Source organism: Mauremys mutica, chromosome 25 (assembly GCF_020497125.1).
Source record: "Mauremys mutica isolate MM-2020 ecotype Southern chromosome 25, ASM2049712v1, whole genome shotgun sequence".
Taxonomy (NCBI): Eukaryota; Metazoa; Chordata; order Testudines; family Geoemydidae; genus Mauremys; species Mauremys mutica.
The window spans coordinates 9,188,216-9,212,152 of NC_059096.1; the positions used below are offsets into that span (position 1 = coordinate 9,188,216).

The 23,937-nt window shown below is 40.1% G+C and overlaps 1 protein-coding gene across 6 annotated transcripts in view; it reads right to left on the bottom strand.

Moving 5' to 3' along the window:
* TANC2 (tetratricopeptide repeat, ankyrin repeat and coiled-coil containing 2) overlaps nt 1-23,937 on the bottom strand; it is a 602,081-nt gene that overhangs the window by 270,795 nt on the left and 307,349 nt on the right. For 3 of the 6 annotated variants that reach the window (XM_044999330.1, XM_044999329.1, XM_044999328.1), the window contains exon 5: nt 15,055-15,123. In XM_044999330.1, the coding sequence (XP_044855265.1) occupies nt 15,055-15,123 (69 nt within the window). Of the gene's footprint in view, nt 1-14,943; nt 15,124-23,937 lie in introns of all 6 variants that reach the window. The other 3 variants (XM_044999327.1, XM_044999326.1, XM_044999325.1) reach the window with 1 other exon arrangement.

Here is a 23,937-nt window from a genome sequence, read left to right on the forward strand (position 1 = left end):
ATAGCAATCTCAAATCCTGCACACCCGCACGCAGGCGGGGTCCCAGTATTTATACCCCCTGTTTTTTTCTTTCTGTACTTTCCCACGGTGGGCTACTTTCTCATGCATATAACCTTGATTACAGCATTTGCTTTCCGCCTGTTTTATCTAGTATTGGCTACATCTAGTGCTAACCGGCCTTGCAGCTGCTAGCAGTCAGCACATAGCACAGGAGGTTACAAAAGTTTAGTAAGGCTAACAGAAACGCTTAACATGGAAGTACTTTGGTTCACATAGGCCTAGAGCAAGAAGACTTCATTGACACTTGTGGTCTTTCATCCTCCCGAGTTACCTAGATTTATGCCTAGTGACACCAACAACTGCCTAGTGACACCAACAACCTGACCAACTATAACCCTTGCAGGTATCCCTCTTTTTCTTCAGAGGAGGAATAAAGACCTAGCCATCCCAGCACAACCCCGCAATGTGGGATCATGACATCTAACTGAAAGGCCAGCCCCACATGAGACAGCCTCTCTTAAGAACGTGCTAAGCCACAGAGCTAGTTCTTGACCATACCTAAGTTTAGATCCCCAGGGAGGACAGGCAGGCTCTTTGCACTTGAGAATACAAACCTTATGGACACGTCTATCTAGTCATAGAGCATCCATGTAGTTAAGGGGGAGGGACTGAAGGCTTAGGTGGAGTAGGCAACCTTGATCTTGGGAGATCAGGTCTAAGTCTAGTGGAAGTGAGACTGGACATTTCACTGTCAGCGCCAGAAGAGAGGAGAAACAATGCTGATAGGTCCATGCAGGGGCTATGAGTATGACTCTTATCTTTAGTAATACCCTGTGAATAAGCAGAATTGGTGGAAAAGCATAGAAGAGCCTGTCTCACCATGGCAGTAAAAAGTCGGGCTCTGATCCCATAGGGAATAGAACTGCTGACACTTTCTATTGGTCCTTGTTGCAAATAGGTATACTAGTGGAAACTCTCACTTCTGGAAGATGTATCTGGCTACATCTGGACAAAGAGACCTCTTGTGGTTACTCACATGATCTGCTCAAGTGGTCTGCTAGGTCATTTTGGATCCCCAGCAGGTAAGAGCCTTCCAGATCTATTGAATTGGCAATACAGAACTCCCAGAGCAGAGTCCCCTCTTGACAGACTGGAGAAGAACATTGCCACTGTGAGGCATTAACATGTGGCTTCACCTGTTCTGCTATGGAAATACTTGGCATACCAGTCTGACACTCGTGTGTAAAGCTAAATCTTTTGAAGACCATAGACTGTGAGTCGGTAGAGAGCCCAATTGGACCCCCGTCACAGAGCAGACGTGTCTGTCACTAGCATGAGCGCCACCTGTGGGCAGGCAAATGGAATGCTTACATATACATTGGCTGGATTTGCCCACCAATCTAGGGAGGTGAGGACATAAGAGGGCACTCTCACCACTGAGTTCAGCTGATGGCGGCTCAGCAAATGGACTGATACCAGCCAGCCTGCAGAACTGTGAGGCATAGTCTGGCCTATTGAACGACCTAGGTGCAGGTGATATGTCCCAGAAACCACAAACAGTTTTGTGCTGTTGTGATAGGGTAAGTCTTCATATCTATAACAACTGATTAGATTGCCAGGAATGTGAAGTCTAGAAGAAAAGCCCTGGTTTGAGACAAGTCCAGTACAGCTGCTATAAACTGTATCCTCTGGACTGGGAAGAGGAGAGACTTCTCAGCATTGATTATCAGTCCCACGTCATTGAACGCTGACCAGATCAGGGCCATACTGCTCTGTACTTGCAGTCTGGATCGGCCCTTGACAAGCCAGATGTCCACGTAGGGTAAACTTGAAATCCCGATTTTTGTAGGAATATAGTTATTACTGCCATAACTTTTGTAAAGACACTGGGAGCAGCTGACAAGCCAAATGGTAGTACGGTGAACCGGTAATGATTTTGATGTACCAGAAATCAGAGGTTCTTCCTGTGAGAAGGTACACCTCTACCTCGATATAACACGACCCGATATAACACAAATTCGGATATAACACAGTAAAGCAGTGCTCCGGGGGGGTGGGGGGGCTGCACATTCCGGTGGATCAAAGCAAGTTCAACATAACGGGGTTTCATGTATAACGCGGTAAGATTTTTTGGCTCCCAAGGTCAGCGTTATATCGAGGTATCAATGTATCTTGTTAAGCTGCCAGTTACATTAACAGCACCAGGCTCGACGGAACCTTTTGCTGTGCAGGAGCCAACTATACCAACTTAGGCACTGATTTGGAGGAGGAAAAGTGCTTAGATTTAAGGTGCACTCTATCTGATTCCTTCTTGCCCGTCTTACCAGACTTGGAGGGTGGAGCTCTTCCCTCGGCTGAGGCCTCTTTGAAAGTCTTCTATATCTTTCTTGGCTTAGGTGAGGGAGCTCAGTGCTGGGATTCTGATAATGCTGGAGGTGCACTTTTCACTGAAGCTGCAGCATTCAGCACTGAGTCAGACTAGGATGGCTCCGACAGTGGCCTCAGTATTGCCTCCACTAGTAGAAATTTCAGCCTAGCCTCCCTGTCCTTTTTTCCAGGTCTGAATTCCCTGCAAATCTGGCACCAGTCTTTCATGTGTGCTTCACCTAGGCACTTTAGGCAACCATTGTATGGGTCACTCACTGGCATACACCTCAAGCAAGAAGCACACAGCTTGAAGCCCAGCAATTGGGGCATACCTTAGTGCTATCAGCAGAAACCCTGAAACGAGGAGAAACAAGTCCAAAAAACTTGGTATTTTTTTACACAACTAAAACTTACTAACTACTAGACCAACTATATTATATACAATATTGTACACAAAGCTAAGAGAGAACTGTTCCGGTATTGAGCAGGGGTTCCAATGACCATCAAGAGCAGTAAGAAGAAACTGAGAGGGGCTAGGGCAGCTCTTCATGACAATGGCATGTGGCACCAGAGGGAGCCTGAGCCGCCCAACAGGTCTGAGGGGAAAAAACCTATGCCCTGAGTGTGCAGACATCAAGAGTGGAATGCACATATGAAATCACTCAAAGAAAAGCACTATCAGGCTTCTTACAGTGTTTTTACTCTTGTTTCCCCTATCTCTTCTTTCTTATTTTGTGTCCCTAACCGGGAGAGGGGGAGGCATAGCGCCCATGCTTCCAAGATAAGAAGAAAATAAAACCGTAAGGAGAAAACTAGATGAAGTTTATATAATCTGGGGCAGTGTTTCAGCACTCGGCCTTTCTTTCCCCTGCTGGTGGCACAACATGACCTTCTGTCCTTTAATCCTCTGTCGTAGTATGGGAAAAGAGAAAGACATGGACCATATGTCGTTGAAGTCCGGAAATGTAAAAACTAGATGTTATGGATTCAAACTGACTACAGCAGAAAAAGAACAGCAGGAAAAAACAAAGTTGAAACTCCAGAGAAACACAACAAAGTAGCAAAAAGGGAGGCTTCTTTAACTTAATCTTAACCCTTAGCTTCACAGCAGGATCAAATATGGTCAACAGCTTTAATAAGCTGTCAAAATACAGGTTCATCTTGATATTTAAAGAAGTCCCCTCATATGGTTCTTGAAAAAATATTGATGAATTTGCAGGTCAGGCCTACAGCACCTAAACCAGGGGTCGGCAACCTTTCAGAAGTGGTGTGTTGAGTCTTCATTTATTCACTCTGATTTAAGGTTTCGTGTGCCAGTGATACATTTTAATGTTTTTAGAAGGTCTCTTTCTATAAGTCTATAATATATAACTAAACTATTGTTGTATGTAAAGTAAATACGATTTTTAAAATGTTTAAGAAGCTTCATTTAAAATTAAATTAAAATGCAGAGCCCCCCGGACCGGTGGCCAGGACCCGGGCAGTGTGAGTGCCACTGAAAATCAGGTTGCATGCCATCTTTGGCACGTGTGCCATAGGTTGCCTACCTCTGACCTAAACAGTCCATTTCAGAAAGGGAGGCCTTTGGAGAAAGAGTGTAAAGATTTGGGAATCTGTAAAAGCCTGGAGATTGGAGGTCCAAGAACTGTGGTGGAGTCATCAAAAGATTATCCATTATACTTGCCTATCAATGTAGAGGAGCTGCAAGCTGAGCATGGGTAACCCACTGAATGTCATTCACAAAAGAAATTGTACTTAATCCACAAATAAGAAAATCTCAGTAAGTGCAGGCCTTAAACTTGATTAAGATCTGAGCAATAATAAAAAGACTTTGAAGACTTAACTGTCGTAGGGGTACCAAGCATGCTATTCGGATCTGCACGGCAGGATTGGCAAAGCCAGTCATGGACAATCAGACTGATCTATACTTGTCCTTCCTTAAGTCCCACAGAACTATGTGGATCAGTGGAACTCTGGAAGTTCCATGAGAAGGTGAGAAGTTTCTTCAGAGAATAGCGTGAACATGCCTGCGGAGCTGGTAACTACTGCATCTCTGCACAGATTGGGGATACTGAGCACGCCACCTCTGCACATTGTGGAATCACTGACACACATGACAAGAATGGAAAGTACCTGGCAGAATCAAAAAGGCAGAAACAATTTAAAAAGCTTCTCTTAAATAAAAGTAAAAATGCATGTGGGCATTCAAAAAAAAAATCTTGGCCTTAATGTGGTACTTTTCCGAGGAACATTGTACTTAATTCTTAGGATTTTTCATATTCTAAGCTCTTTGGGGCAGGGACCGTGCCTTCATACCCGTCAGCAGAGTGTCTTGCACTATATAAATAATAACTAATTCATTACAAACACGTTACCAGATTATTTAATGTAGTAATGAGCATATCATTAATGTACATATAAAGAATGCATTGATAACTGGAAATGAAATTATAACAAAGCATTAAAACAGACTAAGCTAATATGAAACTGGATACCATTCTAAGCCTGTTTTTTATATTTTCTAGGACATTTCTTGGCTCTAAAATAAATAACTAATATTTTAAAATAACCTTATTTTTACTATGTCACTCTTCTGAAGAAAAACATATCTGCATAGGAAACTCAGAGGACCACAGCATAAAGTAAAAATAGTTCTAAGCATCTCAGCAGACTCTAGGTTTTTGGACTACAATGCAGGATATTTTTAAAAATAAAACAGTATTTCCAGGAGAAATGGAAAACAATTCCTTTTAGGTAAAGCCCAAGCTTCACTTAATCTGTTTTCCAGAAAAACACACATATGACAGTTAACTTTTCTTAACATGAGGCAGCTTGAAGATTCTTCCAAAAGGCTGAATTTGTCAGTGCTCCAAAGCTTTCTTTTTCAGAAAGAATTATATCTTTTGTCTCCTGCTTCTTTGTTGCTAAGCTGAAAGTTGCTTTTCAGAGCCCAAAATATTTCACATATTTAATGTGCACTTTTGGTCCAGTCCTATAGTCTTTATTCATGCAGAATTCACATTAAAGACAGTAGGATAATAAAGCTAGACTACAGTCCTTTCCATGCGTTAAAATCTTGCTATTGCTTGTTGGTCTCTTCAATTACAGTCCAATCACCCTTTTCCCCTTCAACTCAACACTCGCTGATTGAGATGCCTAAAACCATGGTGTTTACCTCCTCACCTCAAAACTTACTACTGGAATCAATTGTTATCAGTGTCAACGCTCTCTGCTCCACAGAAACTGCTCTTGCCAAAGTCTTGAATGACCTCTTCCTGGCTAAATCTCAAAACCATGCTTCTTTATGAGTGTAACTTCCACGTTGAACGTATTCACCAAGCCATCTCCCTCACCACTTTCAAATCCCTTTGCAAAAGTCACTTCTGCCACAAAAGCTAAGAGTTGTGAACCAGAGGATAAATTTGGGGGCAAGAAAGGGAGAAGGAGCCTCAAGCTATATTTCTGGGGATCTTATCCTAGTCCATTTCCCTCTCCATGCTTGTTGGGAGGGGGAGGGATAGCTCAGTGGTTTAAGCAGGGTTATGAGTTCAATCCTTGAGGGGGCCACTTAGGAATCTGGGGCAAAATCAGTACTTGGTCCTGCTAGTGAAGGCAGGGGGCTGGAGTCAATTACCTTTCAGTTCTATGAGACAGGACCACTTGAAATGGAAATCTGTTCCTGAACTAAATTTTCTTTATGATGTGCCCAACATAACTTTATGATTTTAGGGTTTCTCATAAGTGGCTGGCCCTGTTGATATTTTCTGCAAGAGGAACGAAAAAGCATGGAGGTATTTGTTCTGAGGAAACCCTCCTCCCCACAGCATGTCCTCCCTCTCCCCCCAAATAAAAAATTAGATAGATTTAATAATTGGGAATAGAAGGGTGGACTGCCGGTCAAATTTTGCCTAAAGTGTTCTTTTACAAATATATTTTGGTTAATGAGAAAAACCATGAACTCAAATTACTTCCAAGATACCAGCTTCCTTAACTGACCTCACTAGGCCCATATATTCCTGTACACAAGTCATTAGCAAAAGCTTATCACTTGGTTCAGAATATTTTATAGAAGATCATGAACCATATTCTGCTCTCAGTTACACTAGTGAAAATATGAAGTGACTCTGAATGCATGTCAGTGTAACTGACAAGAGAATTTGCCCCCATATGTGTTATAATATCCTCACAGCATACTTTAAGTATGAATTAAAGATTACTCTCAGTTCAAAATCTACTCCACACTGAGAAGCAATTGCCTGGAACCTTTCTACGCCTATTGGAAGCTACGTAGCCAGAAAAAACAAAAAAAGTATGTGAAGCCAGGTACGAGCCAGATTTCTTCATACATCATAAATGAAGAGATGCCCATTAAAATTTATATTTTGGTAATTAAAAACAAATCTTTGCATCTGGGGTTTACAGCTTGTATATCAGTTTTCAGGTTGTTTAATTTTCAACGAGCAGGGATAGTAAACACTGGAAACGAGGATTTTCAATGGAATTTCTAACACAACTTTAGCTAGTTCAATATTCATAGAATCATAGAAGATTAGAGTTGGAAGAGACCTCAGGAGGTCATCTAGTCCAACCCACTGCTCAAAGCAGGACCAACCCCAATTGATTCTCATCAATATTACTGATTCTATTTGAAATCAGAAAACAGCATACATACAGCTGAAGAATCTTATATATCAAGTATTATCAGCTATAAAATTAAGGAAAAGGTAGTAATTCATTTAATCCAAACTTTTCCTTATTTCAGCAGACATGTCAGATCACAAAATTGCTTTAAGCTCACAACCTTCTGTTGGCCTATGTGATTTACAAAGCAACTACTATGCCACATTGTACATGATGCAGGACTTTGCTTTTAAAAGAAAATGGAAGTATGTGAAAAACTCTTTTAAAACTTTTATCAAGGCCCTTTAAAAAGAGCTTGGGAATCATATGCTAACTCCTGTTTGCAACCTAAAAAGCATACTTGTCTTTATAATCTCATTCTCCAAAGCAGACTAGAAAGACTAATAATTCCATTACCATCACTCCTTGAGTCATTAGAAATGCTCTTTTGGGATTATTCTATATTCATTCTCACGAAAACAATGCAGGTAGATTAGCTTTCAGGTAAAGAATTACAAGGCTTCCTTATTATAATTATATACCTCTTTCTAATATGATTTTCTTTAACATAAGGCCACTTGTAATCTGACTCTCAGTTCTAATGTGGATCATAATAAACTCCCTATTTATCACATGGATGATGTTATATATAACTTGTAAAATACGGGTCTCCTAAGAGTAACCTTAAATAAAGTAAAAACACTGTACATTGAAAATAATAATTAGCTATGAAAAATGAACATTTGGTATATTTTGAATTTTTGGAGGGAACAGAATTATATGCAACATAGCCTTACAAATTTTACATTTGATGAAGTTAGGTGCCGAGCACTCTTCACTCCTTTCAGTGGAAGTGGAGAGCAATCAATACGGATCAGAAATTGACTCAAGTTTTTTTTATTATATATCAGATATTACTTCTAACAAATTCTAAAGCCATTAATGTGTGGCGGCTCAGTAATTCCTAACTAACAGCAAGAACTGAAAGAGATCAGTGAATTCCTGCACTGTGTAGTTACCGATTTAGCAGTACTTTCCGATAAATAAAATATTAAGTTTGAAACCAACAGTGGCATAATATCAATATTTAGAAAATGAAAATACTGTAGCCATTACAGTATTTATCTTTCACAGGTGTGACAAAGTTCCTCCTCTACCTTGGTGGGTCCTGCGCTTATTGGCAGATTTGCTCACCTCAATGATCTTCCCCACAGTCTGGGTCAACTCCTCCTGTGTCTGATCAGGAGTTGGGAGGTTTGGGGGGAACCCGGGCCCGCCCTCTACTCCGGGTTCCAGCCCAGGGCCCTGTGGATTGCAGCTGTCTATAGTGCCTCCTGTAACAGCTGCATGACAGCTACACCTCCCTGGGCTACTTCCCCTTGGCCTCCTCCAAACACCTTCTTTATCCTCACCACAGGACCTTCCTCTTGGTGTCTGATAACGCTTGTACTCCTCAGTCCTCCAGCAGCACGTCCTCTCACTCCCAGCTCCTTGTGCCTCTTGCTCCCAGCTCCTCACACGCACTTCCTCTCCTCTGGCTCCTCCTCACCTGACTGGAGTGAGCTCCTTTTTAAACCCAGGTGCCCCGATTAGCCTGCCTTGATTGGCTGCAGGTGTTCTAATCAGCCTGTCTGTCTTAATTGGTTCTAGCAGGTTCCTGATTACTCTAGTGCAGCCCCTGCTCTGGTCACTCAGGGAACAGAAAACTACTCATCCAGTGACCAGTATATTTGCCCTCTACCAGACTCCTGTAACCCCACTCCCGATCCTGTTTTTTTCATTTGTTGTCCCCCGTAATTAGTTGGTATCACAGACCTGTGGATCCTCCCCTTAGGCTGGGGGGAGTCCTTTAGCAGTGGGCGGGCTTCGCCCGCCCACTTCCTGGATACTAATAGGACCAGACTCCTGTACCTCACTGGTTTGAGTCTGTCACACAGGCTATTTGTCAATATGGTGGTAAGTTCTAATATTTAGTACAAAGTCCACTATAGGAATTTGTCCTTTCCTTTCCCGTGACAAAATCTGGATTTAATGCAAATCTTAAAAGAGTGTTTTGGGGAACGCTGCCAAGAAAGGCAGCTACAGTGTCTGTTTTCAAAAGGGCTAATTTTTACTATATACCTCTGAAGATGACCTAATACAAAGCAAGCTTCACGATCATCTAAAGAAAAATTTTACTGAGTGTAACCTTCTTATTTCAGCTAATGTCCCTGGACTTGGCTGCCCAAAATCTCAAATTTAGATAAGACTGAAGTTCATCTATATACTGAGAAACTGTCTTGGTAACCAGAGTATACTCACCCTGAGAAGCAGAGGATAAATGTTTGGGAGAACAATATTATTTAACTATCAAGGTATAACAATGTGCTTTACTAAAAGACTACGTGAATGTACACAGATTAGCAAATAAACAGACTAAGAACTATATGGAGTCTACCAAAAAGGAATCATATTCTTATAAATTCAAAACCCTGTGGGTGAAATCCATCCCCAAGTATGGAGGTCCTGTGCCGAATCCCACTTGCATTTTCCATGGGGGAGGGTGGCAGGCAGTGCAGCCACTAAGAGGCAACTTCACAGTTTTGTTACAGAGGGAGGAGGCTTTTAGCTGGCCTCAATTAAATCACTGTAGGAGGGACTATGACAAACATCTTATTTAAAGGACTTGGAAAGGCAGTCTCCAATTACTTCAGCCCACAGGCAAGAACAGAGGCCATGCACCCTAAAGCCTGATGTAATTTGCGATGGTGAATTCTGTCCTTCCGTCTCCATGGAGCTGCACACAAACACCAGTGAATTATTCCAGCTTTGTGAACGGTGGAACCTCTTTCACCCAGAGTGAATTGATCAACCTTGCAGCAGACTGTAAAGGTCAACAGCCTTGGGCCATGTCTAGATTAGAAAAATAGATGTTGTTTAAAAATGTTAGCTAACGCATATTAACTAACCTCTTTTTTAAAAACACTAACGTAGATTGGATTTAACACATATAAAAAGATGTCAACTGGTCAATTTTTGACTCCCCAGGGGTTGACCGTGACCAGCTAGCATGTTTTAAAAAACATTAAAATGTGCATGAGGTGGGTGAGAGCAGGGCTGGGTGGGGGGTGTGGAGTGGGTGAGTTGTGTTAATGAGTGGGAGAGTGCAAGAGAATTCAAGGAGGGGGTCAGGTGGGTAAGCAGATTTATGATGAAGGCAGGAAAATGTCAGGAAGCCATAGATGTCCATGGTATCTGGGAGAGAAGATGGCCAAGTGCGGGGAGTTCCTGTGATGATGAAACCAGAGTAGCAGACTGGCCATGGGCCTGGGATGGGGAGTTCAGTCTCTATACGCCAAGGCATTAATGCCTGAAAGGCTCCTTGTGGCACTGCTATCTCAGCTCCCCTGTACATCAAGGCAGCGCCATGGAGGAAGCTGAGGTGAGGAGCAGGAGTCCACAAAAAAAACCCCAGATACATCAACATATTGATCTTCCATCCCGCATTCCCATGCCCAGAGCCCTTTTTGCATACCATGTCTCCCTAACACAATCCCCCTTCCCTACACACAGTTCTCCTCAGCCCATGTCCATCTACCTACCCCACTAGCCATCCCCAGTTCCCCCAACACCAGCAAGCACCACTGTGGGGAGCAGGGAAGTGACTGTGTGAGAAGGGTATGGTGGTGAGCAGGATATGTGAGGGAGTTGGGACAGAGAGAGCACCCTTAGTTTGGCCCTTAATTTTCTCTCTGTTTTGGAAACACCATCTTACACTCCTTGAATTCATTCCACCACAGAAAATACTGCTGGGTGGTAAAAAGAAGGTTATTACCTGAGGATGTAGGAGCTTTGCTAGGGACAAAGTTCTTTAACAGGGCAGATAAATCTCTCCTCCCATTTTCCTTTTGTTTATTCTTCAAAGCAGAGAGGTAGGGAAGCTCAGAGAACAGATCAGACAACAATGACCAAGTATCAGTGCACAAGAACAAAGAGCAAAGCATAGGAGTATATGCCCACCTAGAATTCCAAGAACTATAAAGCACCAGAAGAGCAACATCACCCAGTGACAGAAAAAAAAAGTCAGAAAAGAATGCAGTGATCCATGATGTATGCTTTCAGGGTAACTTGATTCCTTATAATAAGAGTATCTTTAAAATGCATCGGACATTGAAAGCATGTGATGGAGTGTTAAAATCATGCAGACTGGTGTCAGAGGGGAAAAAAATAAAGTTATTTGTTAACAATGTACTGCAAAAGTGTGGAATTCCATAGCCCAAGTTTCTGATAATTAGATATTGAAAACTAATTCTTGTTGCTCTCTTATTTTATCATTTTACTCATTACATGCTTTTCTACTTTCAACTGGACCTTCACTATTATTACTATTAAAGGTCATTTATATAGGGCCGCAAAGTTATAGAGATTTTCAGGGTAAGACATATTACCTGTCCCAAAAAAGCTTATTATACAGGTATAACAGATTGATTTGAAAATTGAAATCAACAGCATATTCATCCATACCCACCCAATATTCTAACTTACTGTTTCTGTGCCGCCATAAATTAGACCTAGTTTAACCCCAATTTATCTCTGCTTGTGTCAGTAATGTTGAAAATACTTGGAGATGTTGCTTTCAGTCCCATGAAGAAGAGCCTCTTAAAAGCAACATGAATGGGCTGTAATAGGACATCTAACCCCTCCAGTCCTCCTTAAGTTTGGCATCTCTAAGCTGGTCTGTAACTCTGCATCTGTCTTGTTTCAAAATGTGGTCATATGGAGAGGAAACTATTGTTCAAGATTGCCAAAATTATTTGGGATATAAAGGAGAAAGCATATATACTGATGATGATGATGTGAGATTTTGAGTCCTTTTCAATGTTGTTACTGCTCAACTGCCTAAAAACCTTGAACCCTGTTTAAAATGGTTAATATGGAGGCTCTTACTGAATCCTCTAGCTTTAAGGTGAATTGAAGGAAGAGAAATACAGGCCCAACCTAAGTCGAGAAGTTTTGTCACTGACATTAATGCAGCCATGATTTCACCCAAAAGGAGATATTTTCACTTTGTAGAGCTTCTGGTCCAAGTATCTTTGTCAAGATTTGACAGGTGAAATAGGAAAAAAACATGTTTTCTAAAAAGAAATCTAAAAATATTTTTTCCAGCTCTAAATTGGCAAATACTACAAACATTTTCTCTGAAGCATTCATTTTAAAACTGAAGTGAAACATATTTCTTTAAACTTAAGTGCTTAGTAAAAATGTTCTGTCCTCAATTTCAAAGCAACGAGTAAATAGCAAAAAAGCCTTTTTGCATGGAAATATGATGTATTACTCAGAAATGAATTTTAAACTAGTATTTCAGAGGAAAATCTCACCTTCCCTGCTTCTGATTGGAAGAATTCACAAACTTCTAACAAAATCAAAGATGTAGCTATATATAGCTAATATTATAAACTACATGGAAATCTAGCAAAGGACTGGCATGTAACCAATATACCAGTCATTAATTCTCTAGAAATGACCATCACACCAATACCATCATTTGGGGGATCACGTGAATGCATTCCACATGAAAACCATTTTTAAATTATCTCTGAGCTATTCATTTATAATAGCAATAATGTCTTCATTGCAGGGCATTCCATGGAGATTAATGCTCTCCTGGGACTAATGGCCTATATGCGGATCATTAGTCCGAGGAAGAGCATTTCCTTTATTGTAATAATTTAAATATTCACCAGCAACAACAAAAATAATCATTTTAAGCAATTATTTGTTTTCACTCTTGTGCAAACAATGATGAACTTATTGATAACAAAAGAGGCACTTCCATTCTTAGACATGTAAAGTCACTGAAAGAAACATCGAATGTTAGAAACAACTCTTCAGCCCTTCCATATTTTGTACGGAAAGTCCAAAAAATGTGTAATTCTTATAACACATTTTTTATATTTTGTAGGCGTTTTCTAACAATTGTTAACTAAAGAAATACAATCACATGGAAAAATATTTTGTTTTTATTCTCAGCCCTACTCCACAGTTTGTTTGTGTTAGTTGATCTGTACTGTCAATCACTGATGCAGAAAGGAAAGTTACTCATCCGTAGCTGGAGTTCTCAAAGTATATTGCCTGGGAAGACCCAGACTCACTCATCCTAGTTACCAGCTTCTCTGGAGTCCTCATTTGATATTCTCAATTGTTGCAAAAGAACTAAGGGCAGTGGGGAGATGGGCCCTTACATAACTTCACACTAAATGTTTTGATTCATGGAGCCCTGATGACACATGTGCAACTCTGCATAGGCAAGATACTCTCAGTGCTCTAATAACAGGTAAGTCATCTTTCTTGTTTCTTGCATCTGTCTATCATTGTGACAGCGAGGATTTTTAAAGAATCCTGTAGTATAATGGAAACGGGAGGCTGGAACCCAAACTGAAGGATGGGATGAGTTCCAATTTGCTTCATTTTTCTGTTGGCCACAAGGGGCAGAGCTATCAGTGGGAAACCACACAAACCCTAACTTAGAGAAGCAGTCTCCAGTTTTGCACTCTCAATTAATTAAGCATAGATGCTGTGTCACAACACAAAGATAGCTATCCGCCGTGAAGATAATGGAGCACTGAATGCTGCTTATCAGTGCTTACAACTAAACTGAACTCACAGTTCCAAGGGATCAAGTCAATACTAATATTACAGAAACACACACTACATCTACCATTGCATTATTATTAATTTGTATTTATATTATAATAGTGCTGAGAGACCCCAACCAGGATTAGAGTGTCATTGTAATAGACATTATATAACCATATAGTAAGAGTCAATCTTTGCCCTGTAGAATTTACAATCTTAATAGACTAGATAAAAGTTGGAAGAGTTAATAGATTCCAAGGCCAGAAAGGATCATTGTGATCATCTAGCCCCACACAGGCCATTGAATGCCCCTAAAATAATTCCTAGAGCAGATCTTTTAGAAAAACACCCACTCTTGATTTAAACAGTGTCTCCACGACCCTTGGTAAGTTGTTCCAATGGATAAATATTCTAATTGTTAATCATTTACACCTCACTTTCAGTTGGAATTTCTCTATCTTCAACTTCCAGCCATTGGACCATGTTATAACTTTCTCTGCTAGACTGAAGATTTCATTATTAAATATTTGTTCTCCGTGTAGGTACTTATAGACCAGTGTGCTTCAATTAACAGCCTACAAGCCAGATCCGGCCTAAAAGGGCCTTCTGTTTGGCCTGTCGGGCATCAGTGGCTCCATCCTGCTCCCCTCCTGCTACTTTGCCCCAGGCTCCCGATGGCTTCAGCCCCTGCGCTTTCCCCTGCCAATCCCTGCTGCAGCGTCCCTATGATGACCAGCCTCTGAGTGCCTAGTGGGGGAGTTGAGTCCTGAGGCGCTTTTGAAAATCCCATTAGGTGCCTAACTGCATCTTTAAGCACCTAAATACCTTTACAAATCTGGTCCACAGAAACCAAATAAATTACTTAAAATAAACTTGTTTAAAAACATACATGAAATGTCACTATGTGCTGCAACAAATAATGTACAGTTTGCTGAAGTCTCTTTCTCTCAGCATGCAAAAATTCAACATACTGTTACTTAAACTGCTGAAATGTCTCCATCTGTTGGCCTGACTTGAGTAAACTGATTCATGAGGAGACTGGAATTAAGTATATTCTGGTACTACTTACAACATCCCTGCAAAACTAGAATGTGTGCAAACCAGTTGATTATTTAAAGACTAGATAGATCATGCTGTTAAACTGAGATCCAACCCATTTTCCTACAGTAATTTAATATTGCAAATATGGGTGTATATTCCAATTACAAAATCTTGTGACTCCAGCAGGCCATGTAGTTAACTAATGAAGATTTGTGCAAAGAAACTTGTTTGGTGAGCTTTATCTAAAATTTTGCACTGACCGATTTTAAAAGCCCCACTGAACTTATTTAAAGTCCTTACCAGTTAATTTCTTCACAGGTTGGAGCCGAACACTGATAGACTGATGTGTGAGTAAGGGGGAGGATGGAAGAGAGCGAGACATGCCCTCCATAATCCGAATGTGCTGCATACCTTCGGTCACTGGGAGTGGTGGAATAGCGTAGTCTGGTTCAAAAGCACAGTCGTTCTCTGTGGAGGTGCCTGATAGGAATGTAAAAATAAAACAGAACAGTTTGTAATAAAAGGCAGCCTACTGTTTTTATCAATTCCTAGACTCAGGAATTTGCTGGCTTAGGCTGGCTAGACACTTTCTAATATTTCCATACTATTTCTCACAAAAATCACACAAACCTTTTAGTATTGGACTGCTTCTTCTCATGTTCATCTTACAAAATGTTTATGCTTCCCATGAGGAAATTACATTTATACAATAGCAAATAGGTGAATGTCTGATATAGAGTAACGAACAACGTAACTAGTTAGATTTTAAGTTTTATCATTTTACTTTATTAAGCATTCTAGAGTGATCAGTTTTAATGTAATTACTACCCTCGGCGAATAATTGATTTTTTTCAGCCAACAAACCAAAAAATCTGAACAAATATTCATTTTGGTTCTGAAAATTGTTGGAATTTGTCAGCAAATTGGAAAAGTCCACTCAGCTTCAAAAAACTGTGTGTGCACGCATATGTCCCTCTTATAACCTTTAGCCCAGTGGTTAGTAGGCCACTTGCCTTGGAAATGGGAGGTCCAGGTTTGAGTCCCCACTCTGGAGCAAGGACTTGAACTCAGATCTATCTCCTGTCAGGTGAGCATCCTAACCACCAGATTTACAGGCTATTCAGGGGTTGGTTACTCTCAATGTCTCCTTTTGAAGCTGTTCCACATTGCAGAAATATTTAAATACTCACTGGAGCAGGGATTTGAATTCTGGTCTCCCTTCTACCAGGTAATTACCCTTACCACTGGGCTATAGGTTATTCTGCAGTCAATCTTTCTTATTCAAGCTGTTCAACTTTCTTTAAATACTTAAATATTAATTGGGCAAAAGAGCAAGAAAGAGTGTGAGAATGACTTTAGACTGGGAGATAGAAGATATAGACTCAGATCTTCTCTCTGCCTGGATTACACAGTGCATCAATATTTACCGTCTTTATTTTACCTGCTTCTTCACTTTGTAATATGATTTATTTATTAATTTGAATTTTTACTACTCTGCAATAAAAGAGCACCACCTAAAACTCCAAGTGCTCTTGATAATCTTTCAAAAATACACTAATAAATGATGATTCACAGGTTTGTACTCACTTGTATCAGTTTTTGTACTCTGTCATGGTAGCTATAAATGAATATTGTATTCTATTTTTCAATTTCATTGCTGCTTTAAATAATTAAATACTTATATTTCTTTTAAATAAAATAATGTATTTATAAATGTATAAAAGATATTTACATTCCTAAATACAAATATTCCTAAAATAAAAATAAAAATTTTGTTTGACATAGTTCAGAGTTTTGTTTTGTTTATAGAACGATATTTGTGGATAGATATACAGAAATTCTTATATTAAATGATATAAAATAGATCTATTTTAAAATAAAGTGTATGGAGTCTGTTCATAAAGGTTTTCAAATGCATTGTTTCTTATGATTTATAATCCTAAATAGATTTCCTCCCACCCCACCCCACCCCACCGAAAAGATTCCTGTCTGGTGCACACATCTAAACTTCTAGAATCTCAGACTAGTCAGAAATCTTTAGGCTCTAAAAACTACAGAATTAACAGACCTTAATGTCAGGTTTCAGAGTAGCAGCCGTGTTAGTCTGTATCCGCAAAAAGAACAGGAGTACTTGTGGCACCTTAGAGACTAACAAATTTATTTGAGCATAAATAAATTTGTTAGTCTCTAAGGTGCCACAAGTACTCCTGTTCTTTTTGCAGACCTTAATGTGTATTTCATGCAATTCTATAGGACCACACAGAAACAGATCCCTTAGATTTCTATTTGTCCAGTGATGTTATCCATTGCTCTTTTCACTTCTCCACTCTCATTTATTAGAATGACAGAGGAGCTGCGAAAGATGGAGTCTGTTACCTTATTATTTCTTTGATTAACATTCTTGTAGAACAGCAAATCTGAGCTAAATTGCTGGCTTACAGATGAGAAGTCATTCTTACAAGGTTACCTGCTAATGGACAGACTACATTTACTCAGAGCAGATACTGGGTCAGAGTCTCAACTGGTGTAAATCAGCAGAGTGGAGCTATGCTAATTTACACCATCTGATAATTTGGCTCATGTTTCTCTGATTCTTAAACACTTTATTTAGAGAGAGCGCTCTAAATTTTCTGCAGTCTTATCACTAGGCACTAAAGAGCCTTTGGACTAAGTAAAATACCTTTACCGAATTGAATTGTTGCCTTGTTTGAATTCAGGTGATAATTTTAGAATCTAAGTGTATGTCTACACTACCCGCCGGATCTGCTGGCAGCGAGCGATCCAGCGGGGGTCATTTTATCATTTCTAGTCTAGACGTGATAAATCGATTCCCAAGCGCTCTCCCATCGACTCCTGTACTCCACTGCCTCAAGAAGCACAGGCGGAGTTGACAGGGGAGCGGCAGCAGTCGACTCACCACAGTGAAGTAGGTCTAAGGTTATTCACGTAGCTGAAGTTGCATAACTTAGATCAATCCCCCCCACCCCCCCAGTGTAGATCAGGCCTAATTGAAGCTCCTCAAGGAACAGTGCAGTCAAATGGTTCATTTTATTTGTCCTTGTTCTTTTTTCAAGTTCAAAGTTTATTCTGTATCTCACTGCCACTCATTTCTGTAGAGAGCATTTGGAGGCAGAATTAATTTCTCCCTGCAACATATGGAATAAGCAGATCTTTGCTTGTGATCCAGGTTATTTGATGCTCCTTCTCCAGTTACTAACTTTACCAAAATTTTTAAGCAGATATTCTGAATATTCAATAAATTGGGACAAACTGCTAACAATTGTACAGAGACATTTGAATTATATTATAGATATGTATATTTGCCATACTGTATGCAGAGAAGCAAAAAAAATGTGGACACTGAATAAGTAATACGGAAAATTATGATTTATCCATTAAGACTCCCTTAGTTTTGCGAACTGATGGTCAAGCTCTTACTTAAATAGAAGAGGGAAAATTAGAAAAGATCCATGAGATTCTCACCCCTTTCTTGCCCCCTTATGCCTGTTACAAGTGCCAGAGAGGCACAAAGGGTCTTGAGAAGCCCTGAATCCAGCTGGGGGAGAATTTCCCCTAGTATCGGAACAGAGGAAGATTACTGCAGGATTCCCTCACAAACCCTAGAACAGGGAGTGTGCTTGGAGGAGCATAGCACCAGCCCAGAACACTGCAGAGATTCTGAGAAGCACAGCCACCCATAGCCAGCCTGCTGTGATTTCAAGCGGGGTGGTTAAAATTCCACCACTGGCTACTCTGGCCCCCAGAGCAGCCCAGAATTGGGAAGGCATGAAGGTGACTTGAAGCCACCTTGTTCGTCTTGGGCTACGAGTTCTGTGCTACTCCTCTTAATTATTAGCATTTGGGGCCACAAAAAGAAATGTGTCAAAATCTACGCTAGCCTCTGCTACACAAAAGTTGCAAAAGGAATCATCTGCATCAATCTTTAATTTTATAGCGATAAACTGCCACATATTAAATGCCACATTCTCTCTCTCCCAAGTAATGACGACATCTGAGAACTGTTCCTAAGCCAATTGTTTGGAAGCATGTGCTCAGAGGACCAGAATGGTACTTTGGGGCTTCATATAGTTCAGTTTCTTAAATTACTGGCTTGGAAAGGAAGCTCAACATGCCTGGGTGCAAAATTAAACAAAAGTACCATTCATTGAGTTGCTGTTCTTCTACAAAAGAATGGGGTTGAAAAGGTGTAATTTAGGGCATAATTTGGATCATTATCTTCACATTTTTAACTAGTTTCTTGAGGTCAGTTTTGTGATCAGGAATGGATTAACTGATTTCTTAAAAATAAAAACTGATCCAAATGTTCACACATCACTTGCAACAAATAAGTTCTAATATTTGAAAAGAATTACTTAAGGACCTTCTGTTCCAGAGGCATCTCGCTAATACACTGGAGTACTGTGGAGTTCTGTGATAACTTGCCTCCAAATTTACAACAGTTATCCTTTATATTTTAATGCAAATATACATTACTTGATATCTGATGCACAAACTATACTATACTGAGCAGAGAATTATGAGAGGTGCATCTAAATTTCTCCCAGATTATATCATTTCTTTGTTTTTGCAGAAGATCAGATAGATTTTAGCCATGGGTTCTGCTCACCTTTGTTCCTGTGTTATAATTTTCCTCTCTGAAAGCAATTATTTGATTTTGGATAGCTTTGTGTGACTTTCAGTAGTTTGTGTGAATAAATATAGGTTTATAAAAACTAATTCACAGAGGTGGATAACAGAGCTGAATTGTCACACGTGGATAAGGCAGAAAAGATAAATGCCTTCAATACATTATAATTCAGAAGAGACAACAGCCTGAGTTTATTGTAGCTGTCCAAAAAGGCTATATCAACAGTGTAAAATAGTCAAGGGAATACATTATTCATTCACATAGCAGAAAACAGATTTAAATAATTCTGAAGATCTCAGACAACTCCTTATCAGAAAACTGATAAAAAGTTATACATTTTACAGCTAAAATATAAGGACCCATAACCAATCTCAAAGTCAAGGAATACTTCATAACATAGCTGTATCCTTCTACAATGAAAAACAAAACAAAAATTAACTATTATTGCACATGCATGCTATAATGCAGTACTGGATGCCTCCATGTAGGACTCAACATCCATCTGACGATAGATGTTATTTTACTTTGCCCATGTATTGAAGATTTAATCCTTAACTGATTTTTTTATGCTTTTAAGTCTTTAATTACCTCAAAGTCATTCTACTGCAGTTTCTTTGATATGCAAATTTCCAATTAATTCATAATGGATAACGATTTTTCCATGATTGCTAAAAATACTTTGAGCTGGACGCTTTGGTCTGCTCTTTTCACTTCATACTGTTAGATGTTAAGAACATGCCTAAATGCTTTGCTGGATTGAGGTCAGAGTGCTCAGCAGTTTGCAGGATAATGCCCCTGGAGGGGTGCTATGCACAGGTTTAAAATTCCCTGAAAACACAGGTTCAAACTCCAGCATTCTGAGACAGCTTTAGTAAGAGCCACACAGTTTACTGCATCTGGCTTTTTTTGGAAGAGATGTATAAGGCTTGCATGCTTTGCATTTGCTCCATTATAGTATAGGTCTGCAACAGAATCTGGGGCCTTAATATCTGGCACTTGTCTAAAGCTGAGGGAAACTGAGTCCAATGTATTTCTATACAAAATGAACAATAAATAAAGCAATAACGTGAACAAATAGCTATACAAATTGATAGCACCTGCCATCTAAATTCTCAAAATGCTTTGCAAACTTTAATGTACTAACCCTCATAAAATCCTTGTCAGGTGGATGTTATCTTCATTTTACAGACATAGAAGTTGGGGCACAAAAAATTAATTGACTTGCTTAAAGTCTCACAGAGCAAGTAATTGGCAGAGCTGGAAAGAGAATCCAGAATCACTGAATTTCAGTCTCTTGCTCAAAACACTGGACCACTCTCTTTTTCTTTTTTAATCATTAATAAAACTTAAATTAAAAATGTTTTATTTATGGATTACCTACCAGATCTTAATTTTAACAAAAAAGTTATTCTGAATTCGGTAAAAGCAAAGGAATATCTTTGGGGTGGAAAAAAGGGAGAAAATAAAATTCTCATTTTTTCACAATTGCAAAATTCAAAAGGATTTGAACACATTATTCTGAAATTTGTTTCTGTCAAACAGAATATCTTTCTACTGATTTATAAATCACTGAAACAAAGGATTTACAGTGACTGACACACAACTTTAGCAGCATTGCTACAACATATACTTACCCAAGACATTTCCTGTACAGTTCATATACTAACTATTAAATTGTCTTCTGAATTATTTCAATATGATAAAATGTCATAGACTTAATAGATACATTTTTTGTGATATTCCAGATTGAATTTTGATTTTTGTTGCAAGAGTCTGATGGTCTCATTTAAATGCTATGCATAACAAAATCTCTAAGCCCTTGTGGTGTAATATGTATAGTATGTTAGCATATGGAATAAACATAGGTTACAGTTAATAATAATCACATGAAGCTTAAACACCCTTCATTTTTCCCCATGAAGAAGTCATACTGTCTCCTCTCCTGGACAGCTCTGAACCAATCTATTTTCATCTTCAGAACTCAATGCCAACATGATGACGCTTCTCCTGTCTGTACTAGCCCACACATTTGGCCTGCAGTCATATCTTAGGTTGTGCTCATGCAAGCTAAAAGTTAGGGTAAAGTGGTATTTTGTTACTTTTTTCCTTTGTTTTCTTTCCCTTTCCTGTTAATTGCAACTATTCCAAGGGACACACTCATACAGAGCTCATTTCAAGTGTATACAGAGAAAAAAATCCCAATTTTTGAATGTTTACAAACAGAAACTGAACTGATGCTGGCTCCATGCTGTGTTTTTCAGCGACTGCTAGGCTGAGTCAGAAGGTGGGTTACATGGGGATAGGAACCTAGGGGAAGAGAGGAGGGGCATGAGTCTTGGAGGGTATAAATGGGTGGCATGGAATAAGACAACGGATGTGGAGCAGTAGCATGCCTCCAGTATTGCCAACTCTCATAATTTTTTCATTAGTGATGAGGTTTCAGACAGGGCTGGAACTTGTCTTGCGGTGACATGAAAGCTCCAGCCCCGTCATGAAGTTCAACCCTGCAGGATGCAGGTAGATTCTCTCCACCACTGCTCACTGTTTTCACAGGAGGGGAGGGCGAAGGAGGAAACAAAGTGCCCATCAGCTCAGTAGGCCTCTGCTCTTTCCTCCACTCCAATGAGCAATGGAATCTGCTCCTCGCTCTTCCCCACTATGCAACAACCAGTTTGGGAATAGGGAAGGGGGATAAGGGCACCACTGCAGCCCCCCGAGCCAAGGATGAGGTGGGGTGAAGAACCCCAGAAGTAACAGGAGGACTAGAGGTGAGGTTGGAGGAGCAGAACTGATGGAGAGATTAGGATGGCTGGGCAGATGAGAGGCTGAGGGAAGCACTGATATGGGGGATAAAGATTGGAACTGGCACTGATATGGGGGTGGACTGCAGCACTGGTGTGTAGACAGAACAGATGTGAGGGCTGTGGGAGAGGCAGAATGTGGTGTCAACATTGATGTGGGAACTGTGCCATGGTCAGGTCATGGGTGGCCAGACCTAGTAATAAAAGCCAGAGTCCACAGTCCTGAGACAGGAGTCCAGAGTCAGCTGGGTCAGGATACCAGAAGCAAGAGGCAAACTGGAGATCAGAAACACGTCAGGAACTAGAATCAAGCTGGGTCAGAGGCAGGAGACAAACTGGAGATCTGAACTACAAGTCAGATGCCAGGAAATCAAGCTGCAGAAGCATGAGCAATAGCACGAGGCACACATTCCATAGCAGGGCCCATGGGGCCCAGTTGTTCACACAGCTTCCTGTTCCTACTGCTGGCTTAAGTAGGGCCAGCCGGTCAATCAACTACCCTAGGACAGCACCAACAGGACCTCGGGGCAGAGCCTCACACTGTGGCTTGACTTCATGGGTCCCAGATCAGCTGGAGGGTTGGAGCATGGCCATTCCCATGAACTCTGTGGACCTGGGCTCAAGACCAGCGAGTCATAACAAACTAGAATGACAAGACTGCTTTGGGTGTTGGGTGTCTCAGCTCCTGCCTGGGGTTTAAATCCACCTTTTCAATACATTCGAGAGTGGGCAACATTCATTGTCACCCACACACATTGGGAACGGGTAGAGGAATTCAAAAATCGAAAGACAGACCAAAAACACAATGTAATATTTCTTAAAAAATAAATCTCATTATTTTGGAGCCAAATTTCACTTTTATTGGGGATCTGATTAATGATTTTTGATCTCCTGAGGTTGGCAATACTATACCTCTCAACTGTTCCTCATTTCAAAGGACATCGTTTCTTTTAGGCTCAAAGCTATCTCCGTTTCCACACAAATTTGGTGTCCCCTTCATATGTGTGGTTTGAAAATTACTTCAGAACATGAAACTGCAGGTAGATAAGTAAGAGCCATTTACACTAATGGCATCGTAAGTTTACAACATAAATCATTTGTGTGGGAGTTTGTCACACACTGAATTGCACTATGGGCCTCAGCAGGCTGAAAGTATTGAAAGGTGGAATGAAGAGATACTGGATTTGGAATGAGGGAGCCTCTTATAGAGGCAGCAGAAGGTACAATAGATGGGAAGTTCATGAGAGGAAGGGGAATAAAGAGGCTACGTCCCATAGGGTGGGGGGTGAAAGTGAGGGGAGGAACAATGGAAGCATGAAAGTGAAGTGAGGAAAGAAGGGATTCCAGTTTATAAAAGAGGTTTGTCTCCTCCAGCCACAACCTTTGAGTGGTTTCAGGTGAATGGAGGAGAAACAGGGAATAAGCCCTTTAATAACTGGATATTTTAAAATTTTCATCTCATTTTTGATCCATCCAGGGGACTTGATGTGATTCCTCTGATGGTTAGAATTACACAACAATCATTGTGTAGAGTCCAGGGAATAAAGGCTCACATTTTCACACACACGCCATACCTGTGTGCAGCAAACAATGAGCATTCAAAACACGGTTTACCATCAATACAATTGTTTTATAAATAACAAATAGATGATATCTAATGTCTCAATATAGGTTTGTGAAAGACCACATACATTTATACAGATAAATGATTAATATAGTTTGACAGGAAATGACTAACAATAATTTAAAAAATTAATGTATTAAAGTATGTATAAATGGTACCAAATAAGAAGCAGGTCGGTCACTTTAATCATCAGGTTAACAAGATGCTACTTGGACAAACTG